At 40.2% G+C, this 23,858-nt stretch overlaps 1 protein-coding gene across 2 annotated transcripts in view; it reads right to left on the bottom strand.

Moving 5' to 3' along the window:
* Positions 1 to 23,858, bottom strand: part of UBE2W (ubiquitin conjugating enzyme E2 W) — a 65,997-nt gene that overhangs the window by 25,858 nt on the left and 16,281 nt on the right. The window contains exons 2-3 of one of the 2 annotated variants that reach the window (XM_053715132.1): positions 5,360 to 5,448; positions 3,790 to 3,892 (exon numbers count right to left, since the gene is read on the bottom strand). In XM_053715132.1, the coding sequence (XP_053571107.1) occupies positions 3,790 to 3,892; positions 5,360 to 5,448 (192 nt within the window). Of the gene's footprint in view, positions 1 to 3,789; positions 3,893 to 5,359; positions 5,452 to 23,858 lie in introns of both variants that reach the window. The other variant, XM_053715131.1, reaches the window with a different exon arrangement.

Raw genomic sequence — 23,858 nt, forward strand, 5'->3', positions numbered from 1 at the left:
TAAATGAAGCACTGAATTTTGTTATAAAATTAGGAGTGACATTTGTAGTCATATGACAGATGGTACAATTTGTATGGACTAATAAAGATTTAACATAACATACAGTAATGAGAAAAAGAAAGTACACCTTCTTTGAATTCTATGGTTTTACATATCGGGACATAATCATCTGGTACTTAGCAGGTCTTAAAATTAGGTACAACCTCAGATGAACAACACATGACATTAACAAACAAACAAAGCCAAAATGGAAAAGCCATGTGTGAAAAACCAAGTACACCATTATTGCTTCCATAGGAATTAAGAGGCTAAGTAGTCAGGTGCTGCTAATCAACAACCCTTGATTAATTGAGCATCAGCAAGTTTGACCACCTCTAAAACCCGAAGTTATAGCAGTTTGCTGGTCTGGAGCTTTGAGGTGTGTGTTAACACAATGCCAAGATGGAAAGACATTTGCAATGATCTTAGAGAAGCAACTGTTGTTGCCCATCAATCTTGGAAGGTTTATAAGGCCATTTCCAAACAATTTAAAGTCCACCATTTTACAGTGAGAACGATTATTCACAAGTGGAAAACATTTAAATGCAGTTGCCAATCTTCCCAGGAGTGGACGTCCCAGCAAACTCACCCCAAGGTCAGACAATGAAATGCTTAGAGAAATTGCAAAAAAAACAAAAAAACAACAACAGTAGTTACAGCTCAGACTCTACAGGCCTCAGTTCATGACCGTACAAGTAGAAAAATACTGAACAAGCATGATTTGTATGGAAGGGTTCAAATGCATACAAAGAGAGAAGCACTCTACCAGGCACGAACAACAGCTCAATAGCTTGTTCTATGGAGAGTAACCACATATGAGCAGCCTCTTTTAGCCCAGTTGTATGGAAGGGTTGCCAGGAGAAAGCTTCTTCTCTCTAAAAAGAACATGGCAGCACGGCTTGGGTTTGCAAGTTGCATCTGAACAAACCACAAGACTTCTGAAACAAAGTCCTTTGGACAGATGAGGCCAAAGTGGATATGTTTGGCCATAATGCGAAGAGCCACGTTTGGCGAAAATCAAACACACCACAAACACCTTATAACAACTATCAAGCACGGTGGTGGAGGGGTGATGATTTGGGCTCATTTTGCAGCCACAGGACCTGGGCACCTTGCAGTCATTGAGTCGACCATGAACTCTGCTATGTATCAAAGTATTTTAGAGTCAAATGTGAGGTAATCTGTCTGACAGCTAAAGTTTGGCCGAAATTGGGTCATGCAACAGGACAATGATCCCAAGCACACCAGCAAATCTACAACAGAATGGCTGAAAAAGAAGAGAATCAAGGTTGCAATGGCCCAGTCAAAGTCCAGACCTCATCCCGATTGAAATGCTGTGGTGAGTCCTTAAAGGGACAGTATACTATAAAATAGTTTTCCCTTATTGTGTTTTCAATTACTTTTTTTTTCCAGCTGCAGAGTAAAAGGTTTATTTGTTTATATGAATTAGCTGATTTTGTGTTTTGAAGCCACAACCTATTAAAGGGGTTGACCTTTTAGGTATAATCAGATCTCATTACTTTATCACATTGTGTAAATATACCTGGCTTCTTTAACTTATATCTGTCCTTAAACCAATCACCAATACTTGGAGGGAACAATGGAAAATTAACATTGTATTACCTTATCTCTTCTATACCCCACTGGGAGTGTAATTTCTTCTACTGGCTGTGTTTACACAGCTTGGCCAAGGTCAAAAACTTTCAGGATAGGTGGGGATACCACAGGCTAAATCAGCTATTTCAAATGCCAATATAAGAGTAAGGGAAATACTTGTAAACAATTTAATACACTCCAGCAGGTAAAGTGAATCACTGGGAACAAATTAAAGGAGAAACATTTTTTGAGTAAACTGTTCCTTTAAGAGAGCTGTGCATAAATGAATGCCCGCAAACTTCAATGAACTGAAGTAACAAAGTAACTTAAAGAAGTGGGCCAAAATTCCTCCACAACGATGTGAGAGACTGATAAAGTTCAAGTTATTGCTGCTAAAGGTGGTTCTACAAGCTATTGAATCATAAGGTGTACTTAGTTTTTCACACATGGCTTCTCCATTTTGGCTTAATTTTTGTTAAATTATGACACTGTGTAATATGTCATTTGCTGTTGTTCATCTGAGGTTGTATTTACCTAATTTTAAGACCCGCTTAAGCACCATATGATTTTTATTATGTCCTGATGCGTAAAACCATAGAATTCAAAGAGGGTGTACTTTTTCACATGACTGTAAATTTACCGATATTAGATTATGTGCTGAAGAAAGAGTTTGCAACAACTAGTAAACAAGACAGTTGAAAAAGTTGATGTACGAAGTTAGTTAACTATAATTAGGAAGAAAGATTTGTGTGTGTAAGACAGTTCTAGCAATCATTTTTATATAGAAAGACAGTGCAAACTTGCAAGACAATAGGTTATCTTCCACAGAAATCATGCCTGAAATGTGGCAGACTTGTAAGAAAACATTTTTATTCTTTTTACCTCGCTCAAAAATAGTTTTATTCACCTTTGTTATTTGAATACAAAATATTTCCTCCACGTTAAATAGTATTTTTTTTTTATTTTTTTTTTTAAATACTCCACTAGAGAATAATCCTAATGTCAGAGAAAAAGTAAGCTTCATGGCCATATATTTTTTAACAACCAATTTAAAATACCAGGTAGAAAAAAAAATTTAATAGTAGTAATTTAAGTACAATCTTCACTTGCCTTTTTTTCCTATATTGAGCTATAACTGAGCTATTTTTGTTTGTTACAGCGGTGTGAAACTTCAGTATATGTAACAGTTTGAGTTTCAGGGCTACACTAGCACATTAATGGAATGGTGAGCAAAAGTACAGGATATGTGGGGGTTATGATTGACTGTATTTACTTGCTCACCTATATTGTGCTGAAGTACTGCAGGGTCCTTAGACTGAGGCACAGCAGACTCTTCACTTGCAATATATGCCAGAAGCAGAGTGGATCTGATCAGCATGTAGGCACTTGGGGAGCTGCTTGCTGTACCACTGTTGGCTGGGGCTCCTATCTTGTGCACGCTATAAGAGGCCACACAAGATAGGAGCCCCAGCCAACAGCTGTACAGAAAACACCTGCAACATAGGAGCAATCAGATCCCCAAGTGCCTCCATGCTGGTCAGTTCCACTCCGCTCTTGGCATATATCGCAAGTATAGAGCTTGCTGTGCCTTAGTAAGCTCCTGCCCGCACTTTGATCATGCAGACTCTGTACACACTCCGCTTGTGCCGGGTAGAGAGCTGTCTATCCAACTCCCAGCTTGGACTGTGTGCTGAGCTTGCTCCTGCATATCTTCAACATCCTTCCAGACCGGAATGCACTATCATTGGTCGTGCTGCACTCTGGGACTTTTACGGCTTAGAAAACATCCAGCCACAACGGGTTGAACTTTAAGAGTGGCTGGCATCTGTCAGTGGGGACAATTTTGGGGGAACCTATGGGTATTTTAGGGCGCCAGAGCCTAACTAAAAGGCACCAGTGGTGCCCAGGTTTGACGAGCCCCGGTATAGGTGATTTGCTTCTAGAAAATGGAGTGTCCTAGACTGTACATTTTGGTTACTATATTTGAAAGTTCCTGATAAATGATAGTTTCCATTTAAACATTACAAGTAAACCTAGTCAAACAGTAAACATCAGATAGAAGAAATTATATCCCACACAAAAAAAAAAAAAATTGTTTATGAAGGGTATAAAACTTACATTTTATTCAGACTCTATAGCTGTGATAAACATTACCTGAGGAGAATCAAAAGGATAACGACTACTAAACTTAAATAAGAGTTGAAACTTTTCTCCTTCGTATAATGTTCCAGGCGCGCCTTCCATATCTACAATCCACCTAATAAAATAAGGGTGACAGAAAAAGCTATTTAGTGATATTGTACACTAAGTGCAAGTGGGAAGAAATATCTGGTATATACACTATATGGCCAAATAACCAGTACACCTATATGTGCTTGTTGTGTACAGCTATTTGGCAATGGAAACCCATTTCATAGATCTTGTGCTGATACTGCTTCCAGAAGCAGTTTAGACAGATCTAGTAGGGCAGAAATATAATGAACTGACTTGTGGCAGAGGTGACCCCCAAGGCAGAACATGCTGTGATGAGATGTCATTGCAGAAAATGCAGCTTGTCTGCAGAAAGAAAGGGACACATGCAGGAACGGTCAGGCTGTAATCTTCAAACAGCTTTGTGTTCAGGTTGCACTGTGTAAATTTTCCTTAACATAGTGCAGCAAGAGTGAAGCACTCTTTGAAGAGAAGAGACAAATATGGAGCCGTGCTGCAAAGAGGTAGTGCGTTAAATTGATGACTGGCTCTTATGGATTTTTTCTACCCCGCCCCCTAGCCTTTCCCCAATGTGTAAAGCTGTCACTCCATAATGTAAGATGTTTTTTTAAAGCAATGCACCATTTGTATTACTACATTTTAACCTTATAATAATGTGATGAGAGAGCAAAGGAAACTAAACGTCTTTTTTTCCCTCTGCAGCAAACTTACAATGCAATTTTCAACTGCTTCAATATATTATAAAATTTTATAAATGGCTTTATTCTCCAGTTAATAAACACACTGCAATTGAGCTGGTGCTTTACTGTAACTACCTAATATAATATTGAATTTCATTTAAAAATGATTTGCAGAAAATGTTTCACAAAAAAAACACTGGCATTTATCATGGCTATGCAGTGGCGTTTATCACGGCCCCCAGAGGCAGAACTTTTTACAATTTCTGCAATATTTTTTTAGCGGATGATCGTCTGCAGGTCATTTTGAAATTAAATAAAATTTATATTAGGCAGTTACACTAAAGCACCATCTCAATTGCAATGTGTTGATTAACTAGGGAATAAAGCAATTTTTAAAGTTTTAGAATATATTGAAGCAGTTAAAAATCTCATCGCAAATTAGCTGCAGAGAATGCTTTATTTTTTTTAAATTTCTCTTAAATAAAAGTTTCCTTTGCTCTTGGCCTAATATCAGATAATGTAGTAATAAAAAAGGTGCATTGCTCAAAAGAAAGTCTTACATTCAGGAGTCACAGACCAGGAAAGGTTAGGGGGGGTTGTAAAAATCCAGTCCTGCTTCATATTTGACTGTTGTGCTTGTGTCCAGTTCTTTCTGCAGACAAGCTGCATTTTCTGCGATGACATCTCGGATCACAGCATGTTCTGCCTTGGGGGTAACTACCAACTCATAAAAAGAAAAAAAAAATTCAATACAGTTTAGTGAATAGTTTAAACTGTCAGACGTGCACTTAACAGGAAAAAGAACTATAGCAAAACCATTTCATTTTACTTACTGTGTAATTGAATTCTGAACACTCTTTTCATTTAAAGTCATCCCCGGTGGAGGTTCATTTTGTAAAGCCATAAGTTCTTTCTGGAGGCGCTTCTGAAAAAAATTAAGATGTAAATCATGGGCAAAATTCTAAAGCAAATCATGAACTATTTGAGAAAATGAGTTGAAATATGTATTTCTTTCTTAAGATATGGAGAGTCCACAATGTCATTCAATTACTAGTGGGAATATCCCTCCTGACCAGCAGGAGGCGGCAAAGAGCACCACAGCAAAGCTGTTAAGAGTCACTCCCCTACACATAATCCCCAGTCATTCTCTTTGCCTCTGTCAATGGAGGAGGTGAAGTTTGGTGTCTGAAGAAATTAATTCCTTTTTCGGGTACTTTTCCCTGCAAGCAAAGATTTGGGTTTAGCTGAGTCCACGTCAATCTCTTCAGTAGAGTAGTGGTGACTTTTAAGCAGTTAGGAAACAAAGCAATGACTGCCTCACAACTTCCTAACACATTGCTGCCCATGGTACAGAAAGCCAGAGTTGGTTACTCTGTTCTTTCTTTTTCTACAGGTCTCTGTAAGAAGTATGTGTCCTTTCACGCCTTGTGAGCTGTCTTCCTGCCGGACAGCTAGACTGCAGGTAAGTGCTTTTGTCTTCTAGGTCTTGGAGACTTGCACTTCAGAAAAATATTTCATATGCAGTAGATAGGGACATTTTTAAAATCCTTTACACAGGATTCTCTTTGGCTGTGGGCAGGCACATTATGTATGTTGAGACTAGGGGTTAATCTTCCATTTATTGGGAAATTGTTCCTCCTTGGGCTAATGTTTTATACAGGGATTTATGTATAAATTTAAAATTTGGCAGTTGGTTCTCTTTGCTTGCTTAGCTAGAACAGGCTAACTAACAAACTGCTTGAGCGTTTGTGTAAATTTAGCTCCGGTGTTGTAGGCCGAGGGAAACACGCACCTTTTACTTGCTGCGTAGTTTCCTCTGCCTGTCATGTGAATTCTCTCTGCTGTCGGATATTCACGGAGCAGAGTCATTGAATTTCAGTCTCTTCTGCGTCTATCTACTATACAATCGTTTTAGAGACTTCTGGCAGCCAAATTGTGTATAAGTGTTACGGTAAGGCACCTCAGCCTGTCTGAGGTGTAGGGGGCCTGATTGGTTTATCATTTTAAAGAATTTTTGCATAACTCTAAGCAGCTGTGGTATTAAAAATTCTTAAAGTGACAATGTATTTTTAAAATCGAAAAATCTACAATTTGGGGAATTTTTTATTTAGTATTATGGACATGGAAGACTGTCTTTTGACAAATGCTTGTTATGCCTAGAGGCACAAATTGTTTTTCCTATGCAATTCTGTGCTGCATGCTTAGCTAGAACACTTCAATTTAAAGATAAATTGTTGCCCGCTGAGTCCAATGTCTCTCAGAATGATGCTGTTCAGGCAAATGCCACAGCTTTCTCCTCAAACGTCCCAAGCCTTTATGGCGTCACATACAGTGCCCTGCAGTTCATCTCAGCCTCCTGGAGAAGTTAATTTGCCTGCAGTCTGCTTTTCCTATGCTGGGAAAATGCAAGAGGAAAATTAGACAGATAGTAAGGTTTCTGTTCCACCTACAGCTACGCAGGTTGACCTCCCTCATAAGGTTGAGGAGGATACGTCAGTAGCCTCTGAGGGTGAAATCTCAGATTTGAACAGTATTATTCCTTCATCTGATACTGAAGAAGTAAACTTCAGATTTAAGCTTGCACCCCTTTTGTGTACTGTTAAAGGAGGTATTAGCTACTTTAGAGGACTCTGATACTTCTGTCGTCGTCAACCCTAAGAAGTCTAGTAAACTAAATACTACGATGTTCCTTCCTCTGTGGAAGTTTTTCCTGTCCCAGACCGTGTGACGGAGATTATTTCACAGGAATGGGATTAGCCAGGGATTCCTTTCCCCCCGTCTCCCGTATTTAAAAAGATGTTTCCTGTAGCGGTCTCCATTAAAGATTCTTGGCGCACGGTTCCTAAAGTAGAAGGGGCTATTTTTACTCTGGCTAAGAGAACTACGATCCCTATAGAGGACAGCTGCTCCTTTAAGGATCCCATGGAAAAAAGATGGAAGCTTATTGGAAAAAATCTGTATTTTCATCAAGGTATTCAATGGCAACCTGCAGTTTGTATTGCCACAGTAGCAAGTGTGGTATCTTATTGGTGCAATGCCTTGTCTGAATCAATTTTAGTAGAGACTGCGTTGGAGGAGATACAAGATAGGATTAAAAGCTCTTAGACTAGCCAATTCCTTTATTTCTGATGCTAACATGCAAGTTATTAGACTGGGAGCCAAGATGTCTGGCTTCACTGTCCTAGCCCACAGGGCATGGTGTCTAAAATCTTAGTCAGCTGATGTTACCTCTAAGTCCAAGCTTCTGGAGCTTCCTTACAAGGGTAAGACCTTGTTCGGACCTGGTCTGGCAGAAATAATTTCCGATATTACAGTTGGAAAAGGGTATTTTCTACCGCAAGACAAGAAGAACAGAGTCAAAGGACGTCAAAGTAATTTTCGTTCCTTTCGTAACTTCAAAAATCAAAACTCTTCCTCTCCCTCTTAAAGCAGGAGCAGTCCAAGACTTCTTGGAAGCTCAATCAGTCTTGGAATAAGGGGAAGCAATCAAAGAAACCCTCTGCTGAGTCTAAGTCAGCATGAAGGGTCGGCCCCAGTCTAGGATCGGATAAAGTGGGGGGCAGACTTTCCCTGTTTTGTCAAGCGTGGAGACAAGATATCTCAGATCCTTGGGCTGTGGACATAGTATCTAAGGGTTACAAAATAGAAATCAAAACTTTCCCTCCCAGGGGCAGATTCCACCTCTCAAGATTATCTGCAGACCAGGTAAATAGAGAGGCAATCTTGAACTGCGATCAGGACCTTTCCTCCCTAGGAGTGATTGTTCCAGTAAGGGAACAAGGTCTAGGATTCTATTCAAATCTGTTTGTGGTGCCCAAAAAAAAAAAAGAGGAAACTTTTTGACCCATTTTAGACATAAAGTGCCTCAACAAGTTTCTCAGGGTACCGTCCTTCAAAATGGAAACCATTTATTCCATTCTTCCTTTGGTCCAAGAGGGTCAGTTCATGACGACCATAGACCTGAAGGACGTGTATCTTCATGTTCCCATCCACAGGGATCATCACAAATTCCTGAGATTCGCATTTCTAGACAAACACTTTCAGTTTGTGGCTCTTCCGTTTGGCTTGCCACAGCTCCCAGAAATTGCAGTGGCGCCATTCCTGGACGACATATTGGTTCAGACACAATCTTTTCAACAAGCAAACTCTCATACAGAGATAGTGTTCTCTTTTCTACGTTCCCACAGTTGGAAAGTATATCTTGAAAAGAGTTCCCTTGTTCCAGCTACAAGGGTGGGTTTTCTTAGACCATAATAGATTCCCTATCTATGAAACTTTTTCTAACGGAGATTAGAAAATCCAGAATTCTCTCCTCTTGCCTCTCTCTACAGTCTACTGCCATCAGTGGCTCAATATATGAAGGTAATTGGTCTGATGGTCGCGTCCATGGACATCATTCCCTTTGCTCCATTCCATTTGAGAGCACTGCAATTATGCATGCTCAGACAATGGAACGGAGACCATTCGGATCCGTCTCAGAGGATAGATCTAGACCAGTCAACAGGAGACTCTCTCCCGTGGTGGCTTTCTCAGGAAAGCTTCCGGAGACCTTCCTGGGTGATTGTTACCACGGATGTCAGCCTGCTAGGGGAGCAGCCTGGGACTCATAAAAGGCGCAGGGACTATGGACTCGGGAGGAGTCTGCTCTCCCCATAAACATCTTGGAATTGAGAGCGATTTACAATGCTCTGATGGCTTGGCCTCAATTGTTCTTAGTCCGGTTTATCAGGTTTAATTCAGACAACATACATTTCAGTGGCTTACATCAACCACCAGGGAGAAACCCGGAGTTCCTTAGCGATGAAGGAGGTGGCACGGATTATTCAGTGGGCGGAAGCTCACAATTATTGTCTGCCATCCACATTCCTGGAGTGGACAACTGGGAAGCAGATTTTCTGAGAAGACAGACATTTCATCCCGGGGAGTGAGCTCTCCAGGTTAACCCTCAAATGGAGGGTGCCCGAGTTGGATCTGATGGTGTCTCAGCAGAACGCCAAGCTTCCAAGGTACAGTTTAAGGTCAAGAGATCCTTAGCCCACACTGTTAGATGCTCTGGCAGTTCTTTGGGATTTCAGTTTAGCATACCTGTTTCCTCCATTTGCGCACCTTCCACAAGTAATTTCTTGTATCAAACAGGAGAGAGCATCGGTAATTTTAATAGCTCCTGCATGGCCTCCCAGGATCTGGTATGCAGACCTAGTGCAGATGTCATCTCGGCCACCTTGGAGGAAGGACCTTCTGACTCGGGGTCCATTCCTCCATCCAAATCTAGTTTCTCTGAAGCCGTCTACTTGGAGATTGAACGTTTAATTCTGTCTAAGCGTGGATTTTCTGAGTCGGTCATTGAGACCATGATCCAGGCTCGCAAGCCTGTAACTCAAAAAAATTAACCATAAGGTATGGCGTAAATACCTTTATTGGTGTTAATCTAAGGGCTACTCTTGGAGTAGGGACAGGATTCCTAGAATTTTGTCTTTTCTCCAGAAAGGTCTGGAAAAAGGGTTGTCAGTCAGTTTTCTGAAAGGTAAGATTTCTGCATTATCTAATTTGTTACACAAGCGTCTGGCGGATGTGCCAAATGTTCAATCTTTTTGTCAGGCCCTGGTCAGAATCAGGCCTGTGTTTAAACCTGTTGCTCTTCCTTGGAGCCTTAATTTTGTTCTTAAAGTTTTGCAGCAGGCTCCGTTTGAGCCAATGCATTCTATAGATATTAAGTTGCTATCTTGGAAGGTTTTGTTTCTTATTGCTATCTATTTTGCTCTGAGAGTTTTGGAACTCTCGGCTTTGCAGTGTGATTCGCCTCACCTTATCTTTCATACGGATAGGGTAGTTCTTCGTACTAATTCGGGTTACTTCCTTAAGTGGTTTTGGATAGAAATATTAATCAGGAAATTGTTGTTCCTTCTCTTTGTCCCAATCATTCTCATAAAGAATGTCTGTTGCACAACTTGGATGTTGCACATGCTCTAAAATTCTACCTACAGGCAATTAAGGATTTTCGCCAGTCTTCTGCCCTGTTTGTTTCTCAGGAAAGCGCAAGGGTCAAAAGGCTACTGCTACTTCTCTTTCCCTCTGGTTGAGAAGTATAATTTGTTTTGTTTATGAGACTGCTGGACAGCAGCCTTCTGAGAGAATTACACCTTATTCCACTAGGACTGTCTCCTCTTCTTGGAGCTTTCAAAAATAAAGCTTCTGGGGACCAGATTTGCAAGGCTGCAACTTGGTCCTCTCTGCATACTTTTTTCCAAATTTGATACTTTTGCCTGGGCTGAGGCCTCTTTTGGGAGAAGATTTCATCAAGCGGTGGTGCCTTCAGTTTAGGTCTGCCTGTCTTGTTCTTCCTCTCTGTTTATTCTGTGTCCTCTAGCTTTGGTATTGGTTCCCACTAGTAATTGAATGATGTTGTGGACTCTCTATATCTTAGGAAAGAAAACAAAATTTATGTAAATTTCTTTCTTTTCGGATATGGAGAACCCACGACCCCACCATCTATTAAGACAGTTATTTTCAACTAAACCTCAGGCACCTCTACACCTTTATCTTATTCCTTTTCCATTTCCCTTTGGACGAATGACTGGGGATTATGGGTAGGGGAGTGACAACAGCTTGCTGTGGTGCTCTTTGTCTCCTCCTGCTGGCCAGGAGAGATATTCCCACTAGTAATTGAATTTGCAATAGTAGATGAATACAGCACTTTGTGTTGAAGTGGTGCACGGTGCAAGAGGTAGCTGCAATAGCCTCTGTAATAGATATGCACTCGTAGTAACACCAGCACCAGTGTCTTGGATATAAATACTTTTATTAGAGGTTACATTAAAAGCAGCAACGTTTTGTGGTGAACTAAGTGGGTTCACCACGAAACGTTGCTGCTTTTAATGTAACCTCTAATAAAAGTATTTATATCCAAGACACTGGTGCTGGTGTTACTACGAGTGCACTAGTAATTGAATGACGTAGTGGACTCTCCATATCCGGAAAGAAAGATATTTATCAGGTAAGCATAAATTTTGTTTTTAAAATGCCTAAAATCTGTTTTTAAGATTATTTATTTTGATAATCAAGAGATTTAGCTTGAAAGAGACAACATTTTCCCTGCATGAGAAATGAGTTTAATTTTAACCCCTTGGTTATGTTATGTAAATTTGGATGCCTTCATGTCAATTAGGGACATGAAAACCACATTTTTTCTTTCACAATGCAAAAAGTGCATACGATTTTCCAATTTACTTCTATTATCAATTTTGCTTAATTCTCTTGGTATCATTTATTGAAGGATCAGCAATGTACTACATTGGTAAATCAATTACAAGAGGCATATATGTGCAACCACAAATCAGCATGTAGCACCCAACTTCTAGGCTTACCTAAGTATACTTTTCAACAAATGATACCAACAGAACTAAGCAAATTACAATTATAAATTAATTGGAAAGTTGTTTAACATTGTATTATCTATCTGAATCATAAAAAACTTTTGTGTTTCATGTCCCTTTAAAGGGACAGTCTACACCAGATTTTTTTATTGTTTTAAAAGATAGATAATCCCTTTATTACCCATTCCCCAGTTTTGCATAACCAACGCAGTTATATTAATATACTTTTAACCTCTGTGATTATCTTGTATCTAAGCCTCTGCAAACTGCCCCTTTATTTAAGTTCTTTTGACAGACTTGCAGTTTAGCCAATCAGTGCCTGCTCCCAGATAACTTCACGTGCACAGTGTTATCTATATGAAATACGTGAACTAACACCCTCTAGTGGTGAAAAACTGTTAAAATGCATTCTGAAAAGGAGGTGGCCTTCAAGGTCTAAGAAATTAGCATATGAACCTCCTAGGTTAAGCTTTCAACTAAGAATACTAAGAGAACAAAGCAAAATTGGTGATAAAAGTAAATTGGAAAATTGTTTAAAATTACATGCCCTATCTGAATCATGACAGTTTATTTTAGCCTAGACTGTCCCTTTAAGACTAATCATTTGTTTAACATTTTCAGGTGGCTGGCAATAAAATCCAGAAGTTCAGATTGTTTTGGCCAAACAGGGGTGTGAAATTTGTATTGCCGATGTCTAAGGCATGCATATCCAAGGGGTGGGCAGGATTTTTTGCTTCTCAAGTAGATGACAAAAAATATTTAAAGAAATAGTATGAAAGAAAAAGAAAGAGGTTTCAGTTAGCAGAAGATGGATTAAAGGAACACTAAAGTCAAAATTAAACATGATTCATATAGGAGCACCCAATTTTAACCCCTTAGTGACCAGACCATTTTTCAATTTTCTTACTGTTAAAGGGACATTAAACCCTAAAATTTTCTTTCATTATTCAGATAGAGAATACAATTTTTAAAGTTTCCAATTTACTTATATTATCAAATTTGCTTTGTTCTAGTGTTATGCTTTATAGAAGGGATACCTAGGTAGGTAGCGTGCACATGCCTGAAGCACTACATGACAGGAAATAGGGCTGCCATCTACTGCTCCTGGTAATGTATAACATTGTTGCAAAACTGCTGCCATATAGTGCTGTAGACACGTGCACACACAAAAGCTTACTTAACTGCTTTTCAACAAATGATAATAAGAAAACAAAGAAAATTTGATAACAGAAGTAAATTGGAAAGTTGTTTAAAATTGTATTTTCTATCTGAATCAAAAAAAAAAAGAAAAAAAAAAAAAAAGGGGGTTTTGTACCTTTTAAGGACCAGGGCTATTTTTTACATTTTTTGCTGTGTTTGAGTTTAGCTGTAGTTTTCCTCTTACTCATTTACTGTACCCACACATATTATATACCGTTTTTCTCACCATTAAATTGACTTTCTAAAGATACCATTATTTTCATCACATCTTATAATTTACTCTAAAACATTTTTATAAAATATGATTAAAAAATTGGAAAAAAAAACAAACACTTTTTCTAACTTTGACCCCCAAAATCTGTTACACATCTACAACCACCAAAAAACACCCATGATAAATAGTTTCTAAATTTTGTCCTGAATTTAGAAATGCCCAATGTTTACATGTTCTTTGCTTGTTTTGCAAGTTATAGGGCAATAAGTACAAGTAGCACTTTCCCATTTCTAAACCATTTTTGTTTTCAAAATTAGGAATAGTTACATTGTAACACCGATATCTGTCAGGAATCCCTGAAAAACCCTTCACATGTATACATTTTTAGTAGACAACCAAAAGTATTGATCTAGGCCCATTTTGGTATATTTTATGGCACCATTTCACCGCCAAATGTGATCAAATTAAAAAAATTGTTCACTTTTTCACTAACTTTATGTTTCTCACTGAAATTATTTACAAACAGCTTGTGCAATTATGGCACAGATGGTTGTAAATGCTTCTCTGGGATCCCTTATGTTCAGAAATAGCAGACATATATGGCTTTGGCGTTGCTTTTTGGTAATTAGAAGGCTGCTGCGCACCACACTTGTATTATGCCCAGCATTAGAGGGGTTAATTAGGTAGCTTGTAGGGTTAATTTTAGCTTTAGTGTAGAGATCAGCCTCCCACCTGACACATCCCACCCCCTGATCCCTCCCTGACCCCTCTCAAACAGGTCTCTTCCCTCCCACACCTCACAGTTGTCACCACCATCTTAAGTACTGGCAGACTATGCTGTATCCAAGTCATGACTTTGATACAGCATAACATTTTAAACAACTTTCCAATTCACTTCCATTATCTAAAATGTGCACCTTCTTTTTATATGCACAATTTCTGAGGCACTAGCTCCTACTGACCATGTGCAAGATTCACTAAATAAACACATATGCATTTTGTGAATGGTCGATGGCTATCACATTATGTATTAGGAAGGAAAATGTCGTTAACGGACATGACAGAAAAACATTGACTACTCATTTGAAATTCAGTAAGTGCTTCTGCATTGTCTCTTTATAATGCATTTATTGCATTTACTGTGGTCCTTTAAGAAGTCTCCGAGATCCCTCTTTTACCTTTACCTCCCCTTTCAATCTCAGCATTCAGAAACAGCCTGATAACTTTCCTTATCTCAACTTGCAATGTCTGCAGCCCTGGCCAAATTAGCAGGAAAGGTGACTGTTGGTTGCACCCCTAATATATATATATATATACTCACCACCTGAGAAACGACACACACCAATTATTACAACCTCCTTGTGCACTGCTAATGCTTTTATCCAGTAGTAGAATGTAGACCCCTATTCGGCAAATGTTTGGGGGAATACAAGAAGCAGGCAAACCACAGGAATCTGAACATGAAGTCTTTAAATGTACAATACAAAACGTGTACAGACAGCCCTAAGCCATAACGATTCGGCTACAACGTGAGCCTTTTTCAAATGGAGGCCACAAAGACAGCTAGCGGGGAAAACTCAGGAGTGCCTTGCAGACTCTAAACCTGGCGCCTGGGTTTGTCAAGCCCTAATCTATTCAATTCCTGCCCATTCAGCACATAAAGGGGGCATTTGCATTGTACAAATATCAATACAAACTTGCAAAGCTTAGTTATTTTTTCCTTGTCTGCTCTTCTACCCTATCCTCTATATATGTATATGTTTATTGCCATCTAGATAATACATTTGCCTATTACTGCTACAGTGAAGACATATTTGCAACATGTACTCCCCCACGACATGTGCATGTATCTCTACCGTGTTCTTTAATTTCGCTATTTAAAAAAAAAAAAAAAAAAAAATGTTTACCTGTCTTCTCCCCACAATTTCTTTTCCCCCCATTTCTCTAGCTCCCACGCTTCTATCCGTCTGATATTTGTATGTTTCTTACACTCCCTTTGTTGCTTCTCTATTCTTATTTTTCTGCTCATTGCTGTTGCTTGTAGTTTCTCAGTTCATTACTGTATATTCCGCTTCATTATTCCTTTGTGTCACTTTGTACAGTGTTTCTATCCATCTTATTTCATTCCCTGACATTTTTTTCCCCAATCAAAAGCCTCTGATGGATAATAATGTTCATAATCTCTGGGACATAGTAGGTTATGCAGCAGACATTTGGAATATAGAAAATGTCACACTTTGTACTGTTCTGTTGACTTTAGGTTGTGTGCCAGGACAAGTAGATTAGGCTACTGTTATTGTCCCTTAGACAAGTCCACACACCTGCTAATAGTAATAATAAATGAGAATGAATATTATTTAGTGCATGATAAAAAAAGGTCTAGGAATTGCTGGTAAATCATTACTTGGCTGCACAATGTTAATGTAAAATAAAGGAAAGCATGTGCTTCCCCATACCACTAGGTGTGCGCCCTGCAATATAGAACAATGCCAACTACTGTGAATGATATGACATATGGCCTACTTAAAAGGGATGTTTTATGGTGTAAAAATAAAATGATCTATTTTTAGACACATTTCTTTCACTATGTGTTTCAGCCCTGCATTCCACATGATACAACAGCTGGTGAGCAAATGAGAAGCAAGCATACCTATGTATGCTAGTCAATAGCTGTATACTCACCTGGTGGTATTCAAGGTGTGCAACTATGATTACACATTTAAATGTTAGTGAAAGGAAAGAAACTATTTAGAAATGGAAAAACATAATTTATGCTTACCTGATAAATTTATTTCTCTTGTAGTGTGTTCAGTCCACGGGTCATCCATTACTTATGGGATATATTCTCCTTCCCAACAGGAAGTTGCAAGAGGATCACCCAAGCAGAGCTGCTATATAGCTCCTCCCCTCACATGTCATATCCAGTCATTCGACCGAAACAAGACGAGAAAGGAGAAACTATAAGGTGCAGTGGTGACTGGAGTTATAATTCTAAAATTTAGAACCTGCCTGAAAAAGACAGGGCGGGCCGTGGACTGAACACACTACAAGAGAAATAAATTTATCAGGTAAGCATAAATTATGTTTTCTCTTGTTAAGTGTGTTCAGTCCACGGGTCATCCATTACTTATGGGATACCAATACCAAAGCTAAGTACACGGATGATGGGAGGGACAAGGCAGGAACATTAAACAGAAGGAACCACTGCCTGTAGAACCTGTCTCCCAAAACCAGCCTCCGAAGAAGCGAAAGTGTCAAATTTGTAAAATTTGGAAAAAGTATGAAGTGAAGACCAAGTTGCAGCCTTGCAAATCTGTTCAGAGGCCTCATTCTTAAAGGCCCAGGTGGAAGCCACAGCTCTGGTGGAATGAGCTGTAATTCTTTCAGGAGGCTGCTGTCCAGCAGTCTCATAGGCTAAACGTATTATGCTACGAAGCCAAAAAGAGAGAGAGGTAGCAGAAGCCTTTTAAACTCTCCTCTGTCCAGAGTAAACGACAAACAGAGAAGAAATTTGTCTAAAATCTTTAGTTGCTTGTAAGTAGAACTTCAGAGCACGGACCACGTCTAGATTATGCAAAAGACGTTCCTTCTTTGAAGAAGGATTAGGACATAATGATGGAACAACAATCTCTTGATTGATATTCCTGTTAGAAACAACCTTAGGTAAAAACCCAGGTTTAGTACGCAGAACTACCTTGTCTGAATGAAAGATCAGATAAGGAGAATCACAATGTAAGGCAGATAACTCAGAGACTCTTCGAGCCGAGGAAATAGCCATCAAAAACAAATCTTTCCAAGATAAAAGCTTAATATCAATGGAATGAAGAGGTTCAAACGGAACACCCTGAAGAACTTTAAGAAACAAGTTTAAGCTCCACGGAGGAGCAACAGCTTTAAACACAGGCTTAATTCTAGCCAAAGCCTGACAAAAGGCCTGGACGTCTGGATGCTCTGCCAGACGTTTGTGTAAAAGAATAGACAGAGCTGAAATCTGTCCCTTTAGCGAACTAGCGGATAAACCCTTTTCTAAACCCTCTTGTAGAAAAGCTAATATCCTAGGAATCCTAACCTTACTCCATGAGTAACTCTTGGATTCGCACCAATATAAATATTTACGCCATATCTTATGGTAAATTTTTCTGGTCACAGGTTTCCGAGCCTGTATTAATGTATCAATAACCGAATCCGAAAACCCACGCTTTGATAGAATCAAGCGTTCAATTTCCAAGCAGTCAGCCTCAGAAAAATTAGGTTTGGATGGTTGAAAGGACCCTGAATTAGAAGGTCCTGCCTCAGAGGAAGAGACCATGGTGGACAGGACGACATGTCCACTAGGTCTGCATACCAGGTCCTGCGTGGCCACGCAGGCGCTATCAGAATTACCGATGCCCTCTCCTGTTTGATCCTGGCAATCAGTCGAGGTAGCAACGGAAATGGTGGAAACACATAAGCTATGTTGAAAACCCAAGGGGCTGCTAATGCATCTACCAGCACCGCTCCCGGGTCCCTGGACCTGGATCCGTAACAAGGAAGCTTCGCATTCTGGCGAGATGCCATGAGATCCAGATCCGGTTTGCCCCAACGACGAATCAGTTGAACAAATACCTCCGGGTGAAGTTCCCACTCTCCCGGATGAAAAGTCTGGCAACTTAGGAAATCCGCCTCCCAGTTCTCTACGCCTGGGATGTGAATCACTGACAGGTGGCAAGAGTGAGACTCTGCCCAGCGAATTATCTTCGAGACTTCCAACATCGCTAGGGAACTCCTGGTTCCCCCTTGATGATTGATGTAAGCCACAGTCGTGATATTGTCTGACTGAAATCTGATGAACCTCAGCTTTGCTAACTGAGGCCAAGCTAGAAGAGCATTGAATATTGCTCTCAATTCTAGAATGTTTATTGGGAGGAGTTTCTCCTCCTGAGTCCACGATCCCTGAGCCTTCAGGGAATTCCAGACTGCTCCCCAGCCTAGAAGGCTGGCATCCGTTGTTACAATCGTCCAATCTGGCCTGCGAAAGGTCATTCCTTTGGACAGATGAACCGGTGACAACCACCAGAGAAGCGAATCTCTGGTCTCCTGGTCCAGATTTAGCAAAGGGGACAGATCTGAGTAATCCCCGTTCCATTGACTGAGCATGCATAGTTGCAGCGGTCTGAGATGCAGGCGCGCAAATGGCACTATGTCCATTGCCGCGACCATTAAGCCGATTACCTCCATGCACTGAGCTACTGATGGGCTTGGAACGGAATGAAGGACACGGCAAGCATTGAGAATCTTTGATAACCTGGACTCCGTCAGGTAAATCTTCATCTCTACAGAATCTATAAGAGTCCCTAGAAAAGGAACCCTTGTGAGTGGGAACAGAGAACTCTTTTCCACGTTCACTTTCCACCCATGCGACCTCAGAAATGCCAGAACTATCTCTGTATGAGACTTTGCATTCTGAAAACTTGACGCTTGTATCAGAATGTCGTCTAGGTACGGAGCCACCGCTATGCCTCGTGGTCTTAGTACCGCCAGAAGTGAACCCAGAACCTTCGTAAAAATTCTCGGGGCCGTGGCTAACCCGAAGGGAAGAGCCACAAACTGGTAATGCCTGTCTAGAAAGGCAAACCTCAGGTACCGATAATGATCTTTGTGAATCGGTATATGAAGGTAAGCATCCTTTAAGTCCACCGTGGTCATATATTGACCCTCTTGGATCATGGGTAGGATGGTTCGAATGGTTTCCATCTTGAACGATGGTACCCTTAGGAATTTGTTTAAGATCTTTAAGTCCAAGATTGGTCTGAAGGTTCCCTCTTTCTTGGGAACCACAAATAGGTTTGAGTAAAATCCTTGTCCCTGTTCCGATCGCGGAACTGAGTGGATCACTCCCATGATTAAGAGGTCTTGTACACAATGTAGAAATGCCTCTCTCTTTACTAGGTTTGTCGATAACCTCGAAAGATGGAACCTCGCTTGTGGAGGAGAGGTTTTGAAATCCAGAAGGTATCCCTGAGATATAATCTTTAACGTCCAGGGATCCTGCACATCCCTTGCCCAAGCCTGGGCAAAGAGAGAAAGTCTGCCCCCCACTAAATCCGTCTCCGGATAGGGGGCCCTGACTTCATGCTGTCTTAGGGGCGGGAGTAGGCGTTCTGGCCTGCTTGCCCTTGTTCCATGACTGGTTGCCTTTCCAACCTTGTCTGTAACGAGCAGTAGTTCCTTCCTGTTTTGGAGCGGAGGAAGTCGATGCTGCTCCTGCCTTGAAGTTACGAAAGGCACGAAAATTAGACTGTTTGGCCTTTGGTTTGGCCCTGTCCTGAGGAAGGGCGTGGCCCTTACCTCCTGTAATGTCAGCAATAATTTCCTTCAAGCCGGGCCCGAATAAGGTCTGCCCTTTGAAAGGAATGTTAAGTAGCTTAGACTTGGAAGTTAGATCCGCTGACCAGGATTTAAGCCAGATCGCTCTGCGTGCCTGTATGGCGAATCCGGAATTTTTAGCCGTAAGTTTGGTTAGATGTACTACGGCATCTGAAACAAACGCATTAGCTTGCTTAAGGGTTCTAACTTTGCTCAAGGCCTCATCCAACGGCTCTGTGCGAATCGCCTCTTCCAGAGACTCAAACCAGAATGCCGCTGCAGCCGTGACAGGCGCAATGCATGCAAGAGGCTGCAATATAAAACCCTGTTGAACAAACATTTTCTTAAGATAACCCTCTAATGTTTTATCCATTGGATCTGAGAAAGCACAGCTATCCTCTACCGGGATAGTGGTACGCTTGGCTAACGTAGAAACTGCTCCCTCCACCTTAGGGACCGTCTGCCATAAGTCTTGTGTGGTGGCGTCTATAGGGAACATTTTTCTAAATATCGGGGGAGGGGAAAAAGGCACACCGGGCCTATCCCACTCCTTACTTATAATTTCTGTAAGTCTTTTTGGTATAGGAAAAACGTCAGTACACACCGGTACCGCATAGTATCTATCCAACCTACACAATTTCTCTGGAATTGCCACCGTGTCGCAATCATTCAGAGCCGCTAATACCTCCCCTAGTAACACACGGAGGTTCTCAAGCTTAAATTTAAAATTTGAAATTTCTGAATCCGGTCTCCCCGGATCAGAACCGTCACCGACAGAATGAAGCTCACCGTCCTCATGTTCTGCAAATTGTGACGCAGTATCAGACATGGCTCTCGTGTCATCAGCGCGCTCTGTCCTTAACCCAGAGCTATCGCGTTTGCCCCTTAATTCGGGCATATTATATAATACTTCTTTCATAACATTAGCCATATCATGTAAAGTGATTTGTAAGGGCCTAGATGTACTAGGTGTCTCAATCCTACGCATCTCCCGAGCGGGAGACGCAGGTACTGACACGTGAGGAGAGTTAGGCGGCATAACTTCCCCCTCGTTGTCTGGTGATAGTTTCTCTATCGGTACAGATTGACTTTTATTCAAAGCAATATCAATACAATTGGTACACATCGTTCTATTGGGCTCCACATTGGCTTTTGAACATGATGAACAAACAGTTTCCTCTGAATCAGACATGTTTAAAACAGACTTAGCAATGAAACTATCAAGCTTGGAAATCACTTTCAATAAGTTTACAAGCAATATAAAAAAACGCTGCAGCGCTTCAAATATACAGATATAATTAAACAATTCTTAACAAGAAGTGTATTATTAGCAGAGGATTGCACCCATTAGCAAAAGAATGATTAACCCCTCGATACCCAAAACGGATAAAACAGATATCAATTAAGATTTAACGCTTTTAATCACAGTCAGCACACTGTCACAGATCTGCTGTGACTGATTACCTCCCTCACAAATGAAATTTGCAGACCCCTGAGCTCTCTAGAGACGTCCTGGATCAAGGAGGAAGAAGCAGAAAGACTGTGCAATAATTTTAACTGCGCAACAAGGCGCTAAAACAAGGGCCCTCCCACTCCAATCACAACAGTGGGAGCCCTGATATAACGGTTTCCATGCAGAAAAATATGTTAGCCATGTGGAAAAAAAATCATGCCCAAAGCGATTTATCACCAAAGTACCTCACAAAAACGAATAACATGCCAGTAAACGTTTTATTAAAAACAACATTTTTCAATGTCATGCAAAGCCTGCTACCAGTCGCTACCACTGCAGAGAAGGCTTAAGTATTATTTCAGTGTTAACAGTATTTTCTCAGTCAAATTCTAGCACCTAGAATATAACTCGACTGTGCATACATTTATCAGCCTGATACCAGTTGCTACTACTGCATTTAAGGCTGTACTTACATCATACGGTAACAGCAGTATTTTCTTAGTCAATTCCATTCCCAGAAAATAAAGTACTGCACATACCTCATTTGCGGAGGACCCCGCATGCTATTCCCATTTTCTGAAGTTACCCCACTCCTCAGAATGTCGAGAACAACCAGTGGATCTTAGTTACGCCTGCTAAGATCATAGAAAAAAACGCAGGCAGTTTCTTCTTCCAACTACTGCCTGAGATAGAAAAACAGCACACTCCGGTGCCATTTAAAATAACAAGCTTTTGATTGAAGAATAGTTAAGTAAAAACTCCAGCTCCTCTCGCGACCTCCTTCTTTGTTGAGGGTTGCAAGAGAATGACTGGATATGACATGTGAGGGGAGGAGCTATATAGCAGCTCTGCTTGGGTGATCCTCTTGCAACTTCCTGTTGGGAAGGAGAATATATCCATAAGTAATGGATGACCCGTGGACTGAACACACTTAACAAGAGAAATTTACATTAGAATTTCCCTTTGATTTATTAAAAGGTCACTCAATGCAGTAGAATTGCATAATTAACAAGTGCATAATACAAAGACAATTGATTAACACCTACTCTGAATTTCAAAAAAGCAGTAGATATTTTCTTACAAATTTATTTTTTCCTCCCAATTTCCGGCGCCTTGTATCATGTGACAGACATCAGCCAATCACAGACTAGTATACGTATACCCTGTGAGCTTGTGCACATGCTCAGCAGGATCTTGTTCTTCAAAAATTCTGCATATAAAAATGACTGCAAGATTTGTTAATAGATGTAAATTAGAAAAATGTCTTAAAACTGCACGCTCTGTCTGAATCAAAAAAGTTTCTTTTGAGTGTCTCTTTAATGTTTAAACTTTTAAATTTACAAGCATTTTAAATTAACATTTATGGTTCTGAAGTTAAAATATGCTAGATATAATATCAAAGTAAGATTGGCCTGAGAATAAAATAAAGTTTTAGGTTCTATACAGTAATGGGAGCCACAATGTTGTAACCTAGGCTATACTATATTAACAAACCTGTTCGTATTTAAATCTGCCCTGCTTATGCATATTAGTGCTGGTAACACCCTGTTTAGTGTACCTTTAATGCAGGCACTTCTATGCTGATCATTTCTCCTGTTACAGAGAAGATGAAAAGCTTTCAAAATAATCTAAAATAAAAAACATAAGCGCACACACACTATTTATACGTGTATGTGTTACTGAAAAAAAGGAGGTAATAGACTGCAGTACAAGGGTCCATTGAGTGTAATGTAGGCTATTAAAGTTCACTGGGCTAGACACACAAACAATAATGCCCAATAATCTCCACTGAGTCCTCTTTCTAGTTTATCACCTTTATTAGTAAAACCCACATATTTTATTGAAAATGGCTTTCACTCTAATGAGAGAAAAATCTGCACAATTTAATAGATTTAAAAAAAAAAATTTAAGCTTCCTCACACAAAAAACAGCAATTGTTACCTATCCTTCCTTCTGGAGGGGGACAGTAAAATACATGCTGCATGTACATTGATGTGTGATACAAGTGTTTTCATGTACACAAACAATAAAAAGGTCCCCTGCAATTCACAAAAAAACAACAAAATGTCTGATGGAAGAATCTGAAAATCTACTTATCTATCTGCCTAATGAGGAGATATAACATTTTTAAACTAATATTATCAAAGTGAAGGTCCATTTTGATGAATTAGTGCCCTGTTTTTAATAAACCTATTAAAAACAAGGGCACTTTAATTCATTAAAAATGACATTTTACCGTTTTCTTCAAAAACTTACCTTTGGGCTGCCGTTCCAGCACTTCCTCCGCCCGTCGCAAGCCGTCTTCGTGGGTCCAAAATGATGAATCCGGCTTCCTCCAATCACAGTGTTGCATCAGGCCAAGATTCCCCCGGGGGGAAGCTGTGATTGGAGGAAGCCTGATTAGTCATTTCTGACGTCTGCAGAGGGATCCGACGCCCGGGGGAATTGCTGGAGCGGCATTCAGGATTAAAGGTAAATTTTTTAAGAAAACAGTGAAATGTCAATTTGGATGAATTAAAGAGCCCTTGTTTTTAATAGGTTTATTAAAAACCGGGCACTAATTCATCAAAATGAACCTTCACCTTAAGCCTAACTCACAAATGCAAAAAGTAAATTTATGCTTACCTGATAAATTAATTTCGTTTACGATATGACGAGTCTACGGATTTCATCCTTACTTGTGGGGTATTAACCTCCTGCTAACAGGAAGTGGCAAAGAGCACCACAGCAGAGCTGTATATATAGCC

This window comes from Bombina bombina, chromosome 5, assembly GCF_027579735.1.
Source record: "Bombina bombina isolate aBomBom1 chromosome 5, aBomBom1.pri, whole genome shotgun sequence".
Classification (NCBI taxonomy): Eukaryota; Metazoa; Chordata; class Amphibia; order Anura; family Bombinatoridae; genus Bombina; species Bombina bombina.